Source organism: Gobio gobio, assembly GCF_949357685.1.
Source record: "Gobio gobio genome assembly, chromosome: 3".
NCBI classification, from domain to species: Eukaryota; Metazoa; Chordata; class Actinopteri; order Cypriniformes; family Gobionidae; genus Gobio; species Gobio gobio.
In genome coordinates, this window is record NC_137099.1 from 10,064,828 (window position 1) to 10,075,758 (window position 10,931).

At 34.5% G+C, this 10,931-nt stretch overlaps 1 protein-coding gene across 11 annotated transcripts; it reads left to right on the forward strand.

Annotated features, from left to right (window-relative positions):
- Positions 1 to 362: 362 nt before the first annotated feature.
- Positions 363 to 10,878, forward strand: prkag3a (protein kinase, AMP-activated, gamma 3a non-catalytic subunit). 11 transcript variants are annotated; one of them, XR_013816145.1, is made up of 13 exons: positions 363 to 703; positions 1,178 to 1,214; positions 1,329 to 1,435; positions 1,548 to 1,629; positions 1,726 to 1,784; positions 3,103 to 3,148; positions 3,819 to 3,873; positions 5,383 to 5,509; positions 5,607 to 5,772; positions 5,867 to 5,904; positions 6,477 to 6,623; positions 8,868 to 9,038; positions 10,097 to 10,878. XR_013816145.1 is itself a non-coding variant. In XM_079811750.1 (13 exons), the coding sequence occupies exons 1-13, from the start codon at positions 647 to 649 to the stop codon at positions 10,577 to 10,579; spliced, it is 1,032 nt and encodes a 343-aa protein (XP_079667876.1). In that variant the 5' UTR covers positions 368 to 646; the 3' UTR covers positions 10,580 to 10,878. The 11 variants fall into 11 exon arrangements, 6 of the variants coding, with proteins under 6 accessions (XP_079667876.1, XP_079667875.1, XP_079667874.1 ...); XM_079811750.1 differs by having other exon boundaries at positions 368 to 703; positions 8,868 to 8,961; positions 10,563 to 10,878; XM_079811749.1 differs by having other exon boundaries at positions 372 to 703; positions 3,103 to 3,163; positions 8,868 to 8,961; positions 10,563 to 10,878.
- Positions 10,879 to 10,931: the final 53 nt, after the last annotated feature.

Genomic DNA, 10,931 nt, shown 5'->3' on the forward strand with positions numbered 1-10,931 from the left:
ATATTTCTTAAATATATACATGAATGTGTGTGTATTTATAAATAAATAATAATTAACAGAGTACACACACATATATTATGTAAACACAAACTTTTATTTTGGATGCGATTAATCGCGATTAATCTTTTGACAGCCCTAATTATAACACATTATATTTTTTGTACATATATGCAATACTTTTAAATATAGAACATGAAACTGAACTTTTCTCATTCTTTAAAAAACTGACCCTTGTCAGGATCAAAAGTCTTTTTTTTTTTATTTAAGGAAATTGTTAAAACCAAATTTAACGACTTGGCTTTTGGCAGGTGTGGCGTAAAGTTAATTTTGGACCCTTCATGAAGGAATGGGTGGCCGCGCGCATATCACACAGGCCACGCGCTATTTTTGGAATAACCTGTGCGCGCTCCTACATGCCAGCTCTCGTGTTGTCTGTAGTGTCAAACCAGACACCTTTACGCGACATTTAACAAGACTCGTACGGCAATATCCTAAAATAGGTAGTCGTCTTTTCACCAGAGCGTCGTCGCTTTGTCTGTCCATCGGTCCTGCTGCGTTTAGAGGCAGCGTCGCGTTTTAAATAACCGAGCTCATCCTAATATAGCTCGGGTGAAGCGGGATCAGCGGGCATGCGCAGGACAAGGAGATGTGCACGGAGAAGCTCGGCCGTAGTGCACACGCACAAATGGACACAGGCACGCAGGTAAGCGACAGCAGGTAATAAACCTTCTCTAGCGGGTGTAAATCAGCGTCTGATGCATGCGTTAAAATAAAGGCTTGAGAGAAGGAAAAAATGCAGAGCAGCTGAGCTCAACGTAAACACACTGTTTTTACAAGTTAACATGGTAATACCATATCTTTTTTTACGCTGTTTACAAAAATACCACGGTGCTACTGTGGTATTACCTCTTTTTTTGTTGTTGAAATTTAACCTTGGTGGTTTGGAAGCCCAGTTATGCATGGAATTTAATACTATGGTATGTATTAAAGTACCATACAACCATCCTACTGTACCTCCAATTACATTTTGTATAAGGGATGTAGCAGTATAAGGGATAAACCAGTTATGTTATGCACAGTGCACCTTGTCACCTACTCTTTAATTTAACTCATTTTCAGTGAATTATTCTTTTAAAGTCAACATAATGATAATGTCAACATACTTGTTTTTTGGCAGGACGTTTGCCATGAGGACTGTATGATGAATAGCACAGGTAGGACAACGTACATTTCATAAATCATAAAAATTAGTGTGCAGCACGTTAGGTTCTTATTAAGGCATCTTCAAAACTAAGATGTTATTTGGTGTGTCTTCATGTCCCCCCCAGACCTTGATCCGAATGCCGAAGCTTATATGAACTTCATGAAGAAACACTGTTGTTATGATGCGATTCCCACCAGCTGCAAACTGGTCATTTTTGACACCTCACTGCAGGTTGGGATGCAGAACATTTCCTGGGTGTGACAGAAAATGTTATCGTGTGATTCTCATTAACAATATATTTGTCTCGAGGAGGTGAACACACACATCTATTGTATCGACACAGGTGAAGAAGGCCTTCTTTGCTCTGGTTGCGAACGGCCTGAGAGCGGCCCCTCTCTGGGACAACAAACTGCAGAGATTTGTGGGTAAGACTGACCCCGCTGAGCCTCTGCATATTATTTTTATCTATATGAATTGTTCTCTTTCGTAGTGTTTACTTCATCTTCTTGTCATTTTCTCAGGTATGCTGACAATCACAGATTTTATCAATATTCTTCATCGGTATTACAAGTCACCTATGGTGGGTTGCTATCACGGCCTCTTCCCTTGTGTTGTTGTCCTTCATGGTTTGAATCATATTGATTTTTGCATTGACTTTCCACATAATGCTGCATGAATCAGATACAGATATTGTTTCTTTGATAGTTGATAACATTGAAATAGTATTCGGCCCCAGTCTTTTTTCCCTCAACCTGATTCCTTGAGCTTTTGATTTTTCAATCATTCAATCTGTGGTTACACTTTATTTGGTCCCACTTTATATTAAGTGACTTTACTAACATGTAAATTAATCATAAGCTTTTACATTGTACTTATAAAAAAAATACCTGCATGTAATTACAGCTGTAATTATTTCTGTAAATACATCTATAATCACACTGTTGACCTTTACTTACCTAGTTTTTTAACCCACCCTTAAACCTACCCAAACCTGTCCCTAACCTTACTCGTATACTATCTCACAAGTGTTTTGCAATACAAAATGAACACAAAAAGCACATTGTACTTATTTTTTGTTGTAAGTACATAGTAGTTAAGGACAGCAAATATAAAATGTGACCCTTTATTTTACAGCATGTGTACTTACAGTGTACTTACCTAAGAAAGTACTGGTTAAAATAAGGGGTTAAGGTTAGGTTTAGGGGCATGGTTCAGGGTTAGTACCTAGTTATTACCCAGTTATTGTAATTACTATAATAAGTACATAGTATGTACATGGGGAACAGGACTGTAAAATAAAGTGCTACTGAATCTTCTCATCAGCTTTGACTAAATCTTCAGATATGTGTTGTCTTTTCAATACCCCTCACTCACTTTTTAAATATATTTTATATACTACCGTTTAAAAGTCTGGGGTCAGTTTTTTTTTTAAAGATAGAAATTAATACTTTTTTAATTCAGCAAGGATGCATTAAATTGATCAAAAGTGACAGTGAAGACATTTATAATGTTGTAAATGTCATTTCAATTCTGTTATTTTTACCTTTGTTTAATCAAAGAAACCTGAAAAAACGGTTTCCTCAGTAAAATATTAAGCAGCGCAACTGTTTTCAACATTGATCATAATAATAAGAAATGTTTCTTCATCAGCATATTAGAATGATTTCTGAAGGATCACGTGACACTGAACACAAGAGAAATTATGCAGAAAACACACAATATTTCACAATATTACTGTTTTTATTGTATTTTTGTGAGCATACGAGACTTCTTTCAAAAACATAAAAAAATCTTATCGACCTCAAGCCTTTGATCAGTAGTCTACATTTATATTCTATATATTTATATTACACTATATAATTATTATATATTTTATAAGTGTTTTTGTTCTCTTGTAGGTTCAGATCTATGAACTGGAGGAGCACAAGATTGAGACATGGAGAGGTGATTCATTTCAAAGTAAATAATCTGAACTCCACAGATGATGTTGGGATGTTGTCTAGCACAGATATAATGACGGTCATTGCCAGTTTTATCAAATGAATTCTGTCTTAAAGGACTAAGTGTTTGACTTGCTAAAGCATTTAATATGTAAAGGCCTGGTTTCACAGACAGGGCTTAGATTAAGGCAGGATTAGGCTTTAGTTAAATTAGGACAATTAAGTGACTTTTATAAATGTGCCTTAGAAAAACATTACTGAAGCGGATCTTGAGACCAAACATGCATTTTAGTCTGGACTAGCTTAAGCCTTATCTGTGAAACCGGGGGGAAATGTTTTGCTGAATAATAATAAAAAAAAATTCCTTTTGCATGAATTGGCCACTTTTTCCCTTAGTGGAAAAGAGTGAAATCAATATGGACTATTTACTTTTTTTTTAATAAGCATTCTTTACATCTCTGCAGATGTTAGGATGACATATTTAGTAGTGAAACATTATCAGGCTGGCTGTATCTCCACAGGGCTCGATATATCTCATGCAGCTGCCATTGACTGTCATTGCGTGATTATAGGGCAAATTTACTGCATAGTGTTACCTGAGATGAACGACTTGCGTTTGATTTTTTTCCAATGTTTTTTCTGTTTCTCTTGTCATGTCCTCTGTCTTTCTGTAGACATCTATCTGCAATACCACAATCAATATCTCATCAGTATCACACCTGATGCAAGGTATTATAAACTTACAGTTTTGTAGGTGGCGCCAGGGTTGCTGGTGCAGTTTACGTATATACGTTTTTATACCTAAGAATTGTAATCGTAATTTATATAGAAGATGCAAAATAGATATTCATGTTTACACTACCATTCAAAATGTTGGGGTCTGTAAGAATGCATATTAAAAATGTTTTAAATATTATACAATTTAAAACATGTTTTCTAATTGAATATATTTTAAATTCCTGTGATGATCATTACTCCAGTCTTTAGTGTCACATCCTTCAGAAATCATAGATATTATGCTGATTTGCTGCTCGAGAAACATTTCTTATATTATTATCAATGTTGAAAACAGTGGTGCTTCTTAAAGGGGTTCTATTATGCCCCTTTCTACAAGACGTGCCGTTTTTGCATGTGCCCCTTTAAATGCAAATGAGAAGCTGCTCCCGGCCCCTTTTCAAGAGGGCGGAGCCTCAAGAGCTTGTGTTAGCAGCTCCGATTACCTCACACAGACTACGTTTACATGGACAGCAGTAATCTAATTATTGACCTTATTCTGAATAAGACAATATTCTGATTAAGGTGTTTACATGAGTTGCTTTTAGAATATTCCGTTCGTGTTCCCGTTTTACATGTTATAGAACATAGCTCCATTAATAGCACGTCATTTCATCCCCATGCCACAACGTCCAATCATAGCGTGACTTTGGGACGGGTCTGTTAAAATCAATGGGCTCACAGAAAATCCGGTCCCGGATAACAGAAAATGGACAAAGAGGCGGGACGTGGGCGGAGCTGAAGTGACGTGATGACTAACAGACAGCAGACAAACGGCTATCCAGCTGTCACTCAAAGTGGCCACGCCCTTAATTATGCAGGACTTTAATGCTTTATATAATGTAAACGAATGAGTTATAAAAAAAAAATCACCCCCCTCACAGTTGTCATGAAGGGCAAAATTAGCCGTATAGACCAAAGCCACAATTTGTACCAAGCTGTAAACATGTTTTATTCTGCTGTAAAGTTGGGCATTTTAACATGGAGCTCAATGAGATTCTGCTCCCTTTTGGAGCCAGTCGATGAATTGGAGTTTAAGTCACTTTCCGTATTGGCTTCAAGAGAAACTGGGGGAGGTTGCCGCTTGGTCGTAACTTTGCAAATGTTGTTTACGCTCAAACAGCAGCATTAAGTAAAAAACACTAACTTAAGTAAAAAACTTAAGTTTCACACTAACTTAAGTCAAAAAAAGAAATCAAAAACAAGAACCCCTTTAATATTTTTTAAATATTTATTTCTTAGATGAATAGAAAGTTCAGAAGAGAAACATTTATTTGAAATCTAAATATTTTACACCATTTTTGATGTCTCACTTTCAATCAGTTTAATGCATCACAGCTGAATAAAAGTATTATTTCTTTAAAAAAAAAAAAATCTTACTGACCCCAAACCTTTAAACAGTAGTGTATCTATTTATGATATATTTTATAATGTATATTAATAATTGTTTCTGTCCATACACAGCCTCTTTGATGCCGTCTACTCTTTACTGAAACACAAAATCCACAGGCTGCCCGTCATCGACCCCGAGTCTGGAAGTGTCCTTCACATACTGACCCATAAGAGAATCCTCAAGTTCCTCCATTTATTTGTAAGACGAAAAAAATCCCGTTTTGGGCTCTATTTGAAGGCATCATGTTACAGTTCAGCAGGTTTTTGTATGAATATGATTTTCTGTTCATCTCTAGGAAGCCTCAGTGCCCAAGCCACACTTCTTGAAGATGCAAATTAAAGATGCAGGAATAGGAACTTTCAGAGATGTAGCCACAGTCTCACAGACGGCCACTGTGTACGATGCACTTTCTGTGTTTGTTGACCGACGTGTGTCCGCTCTCCCAGTGGTGGATGACGATGGTACACTTAACTCAATAACATTAGTCAGAAATTAATGTGTTACAGGACAAAATAAATGTACTAACTTTTCTTCTGGTTTTTTTTTTTTCCCTAGGCAAAGTGGTTGCCCTGTATTCCAGATTTGATGTGATTGTGAGAATCTCTTCTCCTTTTTTAATTTCAGATATTAAAGGAACACTTGACTTTTTTTTAAATTATTAAAACATTTTTTTTTTTTTTTTTAAAGGCTCATTTTCCAACTCCCCTAGAGTTAAAAAGTTGAGTCTTACCATTTTCGAATTCATTCAGCCAATCTCCGGGTCTATAGATCATAGATCATTGAATCTGATTTGACCGTTAGCATCTCGCTCAAAAAATCACAGAAGAGTTTCGCAACTTTTCATTTTCCCTCGGTCTTAGTACACGACGTAACTACAGAAGAGTCAAGTTTTAAATAGGAAAAATATCGAAATTTTTTTGTCATTTTTGAGCGAGATGCTAATGGTCTAATCAGATTCAATGATCTATGCTAAGCTATGCTAAAAGTGCTACAACCAGACCCGGAGATCGGCTGAATGGATGCGAAAACGGTAAAACTCAACTGTTTTAAGTCTAGGGCAGTTGGAAAATGAGCCTATTTTTTAAAAAAGTGTAGTGTTCCTTTAAAAGCAGAACTGGCTTAGTGGGAGAACTTGTAACCAATATCTTGTATGATCTCCTGACAGAATCTCGCAGCGCAGAAAACCTACAATAACCTGAGCATGAGCATGCAGGAGGCCGTGCGGAGGAGACGCTGTTATGTGGAAGGAGTCATGAAATGTTACCCTGACGAGACTTTGGAAACTGTTATTGACAGAATAGTCAAGGCGGAGGTAAGGACGTGTATTCTAAACTGAGGCTGCTCTCATTATTTCTGAGATGTTTCATTTGGCTACAGGTGGAAATCAGGCAGTTGGCTAGTACTGGCACGTTTATAGAAATGCTAATTAATGTGTAGTGCCTTCATAAATATTAGTTAAAAAATAAGTTCGAAATAAAAAAAATATAAATGAATCCTCCTCACTTTATTTAATACATTTTTGTCCCTTTTATGGCAAATTCAATTTTCTATTGTATTCTTTCGAATTAGATTTGTCATTTAATGCTGTCAAATCGATTAATCGTGATTAATCGCATTTCAAATAAAAGTTTGTGTTTACATAATATATGTGTGTGTACTGTGTATAATTATTTTTTATATAAATAAACACACATGCATTTATATATTTAAGAAAATGTGTTATATTTATATATATATAGGACTATATATATTAGGACTATCGCGATTAATCGCATCCAAAATAAAAGATTGTGTTTACATAATATATGTGTGTGTACTCTGTTAATTATTATTTATATATAAATACACACACAAGCATGTATATATTTAAGAAAAAAATATTATTTTTTATATATAAAACATTTATATTTATATATATTATAGATTATATAAATGTATATACAGTATATACATGCAAATATTTCTTAAATATATACATGAATGTGTGTGTATTTATATATAAATAATAATTAACAGAGTACACACACATATATTATGTAAACACAAACTTTTATTTTGGATGCGATTAATCTTTTGACAGCCCTAATATATATATATATATATACAGTATATACATGCAAAAATTCCTAAATATATACATGAATGAGTGTGTATTTACAGTATACAGTGGGTAAAAAAGCATTTAATCAGCCATCAATTGTGCAAGTTCTCCCACTTAAAAAGATGAGAGACCTGTAATTTTCATCATAGGTACACTTCAAACTATGAGAGACAGAATGAGAAAAAAAAATCCAGAAAATCACATTGTCTGACTTTTAAAGAATTTATTTGCAAATTATGGTTGAAAAGATTTCTGGCTCTCACAGACCTGTAACTCCTCTGTCCTCCACACGTTACTTGTATTAATGGCACCTGTTTGAACTCGTTATCAGTAAAAGACACCAGTCCACAACCTCAAAGCACAACCTTATATTTATATATAAATATAAAAAAAATATTAAATATATGCATGCATGTGTGTGTGTATTTATATATACATAATAATTATACACAGTACACACACACACATATATTATGTAAACACAAACTTTTATTTTGGTTGCGATTAATCGATCTGACAGCACTAGTTTTATAACAAGTGCTATTTAATTTCAGTTCTGCATGAAACGGAAGTTGTGAGAGTCGTTTCTTCCCTATTGTCATTTGGGTGGGACTCCATCTGGAATTGATTGGATGGATGTGGTTTGCTATTGGTCGATCTCATGTGAGTGACAGTTTGTCCCGCCCTCACGCCAGTAAACATGTCATCAGAGAAGAGAAGAGATCTTGCTGCAAGACTGAGGGGACGATATTTTGATTTAATATAACGAGGGCATATGATTTAAAAAAATGATGATGGGCAACAGATAAATACTGCAATATTCCATAAAAAAATAAGAATTGTCAAATTTAATTTCATGGTGACTAACTTTTTTATTATTCTTTTAACTTGTTTAAAATGTTTTAATTTTAGTTTGTGTGTGTGTGTGTGTGTACCTGTGTACCTGTGTACCTGTATTCCCTATTTTATGGGGACCAAATCAGTCATTTTTGACCTTGTGGGGACATTTTGATATGTCCCATAAGGAAAATATCTTATAAATCATACAGAATTATGTTTTTGGAAAATGTAAAAATGAAGGTTTTGTGTTAGGGGATAGAATATACAGTATAAAAACCATACCGCCTATGGAATGTCCCCATAATGATAGAAATACCAGTGTGTGTGTATGTGTGTGGTCCAGGTAAATGAGGACGAAATGTCACCACAAAAATGGCAATATCCGAAATCCTTGTCCGTGTGGGGACATCTTTTGGTCCCCATGAGAAAAAACAGCTTATAGATCAGACTAAATGATGTTTTTTTGAAAATGTAAAAATGCATAGTTTTGTGTGACGGGTAGGTTTAGTGTTATGTAAAAAAATCATTATGTCTATGGAAAGTTCACATAAACATGAAAACACAACGTTTGTTTGTGTGTTTTTCTGAGATGTTTTATGTTGGCTCTGTGTCCAGGTCCATAGGCTGGTGCTTGTGGACAGAGATGACGTGGTTCGGGGAATAATCTCTCTCTCAGACCTGCTGCAGGCCATAGTCTTATCTCCGGCAGGTATTGATGCTCTGTTTTCCTAACCTGAGAGGATGTGTTTTCTCCTGTTCCCTCATCTAACCAGCACTAGTATCCAGGTATGCTTTACTCTGCCTTCCCAGCATAGCTTTGCCAACACATGCATTGCTACTGCATACAGTACTAGTCAAAAGTTTGCACACACCTACTCATTCTTTATTAGTACTCTATTTTCTACATTTTAGTACAGTCAAGTATAGTCATCAAAACTATAAGATAACACACATGGAATTATGTATTGATCAAAAAAATGTTAAATGATTCTCTTTTATCTGAGGTGCATCATGGGTTTCTCACTGTTGAAGGGGTTCACGATCCACTCCAGCTAATTTATTTGGAAAATATACGTTTTTTATTATTATATTAGTAGTAGTAGTAAAAAAAAATGTTTTTTATTTATTTATTTTTCAAAATAATATTATATTTTAGATGTTGTTACTCTCACTTTCAATCAGTTAAATGCATCACAGCTGAATAAAAGTATTAAAAAGTATTAGTAAAAAAAAATCTTACTGACCCAAAACCTTTAAACAGTAGTGTATCTATTTATGATATATTTTGTGATGTATATTAATATTTTTTTTCTGTCCATACACAGCCTTTGATGCAATCTACACAAAATCCACAGGCTGCCCGTCATTGACCCAGAGTCTGGAAATGTCCTTCACATACTGACCCATAAGATATATTATATAATATATCAATATAATATATTCATATTATTATTTAAAAAATTATAATCAAATAACAAATACTAATATTTATTTTTTCTAATAATAATCATTATTATTATTTTAATAACAATAATTAAAATATAAATAACAGTATTTTTTCTGAATAAATATAATAATAATAATTCTTATTTTTTATTTATTATTATTATTATATGGAATTTCTATCATATAGAAATTCATACATGTGCCTAATTTATATTTGTCTACAAAACACATTTACTGCATTTAAGCATAAAGCATAACATCGTGAAAAACATTCATTCAGGTGTGTTCAAATGTTTTACTAGTACTGGTAAACTACACCACAGTATTATGTTTCTTTATTAATATACTCATATACTCATTATTGTATATTATGTTATGTCTTCTCTTATTATCTAAAGCTCCAGCAGCCATGAATCACAACCACTCCTAATACATTTTGATCTCCACCGCGCTGATGCATTTTCTCTCTACTTTTGGGTATTCTCAACCAGTGAGCAATGAAAATGACTGAAAACGCCTGTATGCGATACTAATCATAGAAAATTGCTGGTGAATAGCGACTCCCCGCATGCTTTATGCATGTGCGTGACCTCTTTGTTGCTTGTACGAGTATGTGAATGTTTGAGAATACCCTGGTAGGTCAGGGCTGTGACCCTGGGGTCTTTGTTACGGTCATTTAACACCAGGGCGGTTGCAAACACAGTATAATGTCAACAAACAGCCACTGGTCCATCCTGGTCCAGACCACTTATTTCTCTGGGCTGATATTGTGGTTGATCCGCAGTATTTGAAAGAACACCATGGTATTATACAGTAGTGATATCATTCAACTCTTTGTAAGTGTATTCTCTCATCCTGTTTCAGATATTCAAAGAGGATAAAATATATGACCGCGAGCAAGAATGAAGAAAGAATCTCTTCTTTTACATCATTTACATTGTCAAATGTCATGGATTATGTAGAGATTATAATATATTAAACAGCAGATTTCTCATTTAACTGAGAGATTTATGATGAGTACTGACAAAGATAATTGTTGCTTTAAGTTTTTATGTATGAGTGAGCACACAAGGCCTGGGATTTTGATCAAATTGATCATCTAGTTTGCCTTTTTGTGCTGTTAAGAAATGTATAGTCAGATTATCATGTTTCTTTTTCTAATAAACAATTCCTTGTGCTCTTTTTTTTTGCCTGATTGCCCACTCCACAAATAACAAGAAACATGAAAGCTAA

Coding starts and splice junctions, on each gene's coding strand:
- prkag3a (XM_079811748.1), top strand. CDS start 647: ATGTGCACGGAGAAGCTCGGCCGTAGTGCACACGCACAAATGGACACA. Junction 1,436..1,547: donor TTTTTGACACCTCACTGCAG/GTTGGGATGCAG, acceptor GTATCGACACAG/GTGAAGAAGGCCTTCTTTGC. Junction 5,773..5,866: donor CCCAGTGGTGGATGACGATG/GTACACTTAACT, acceptor TTTTTTCCCTAG/GCAAAGTGGTTGCCCTGTAT.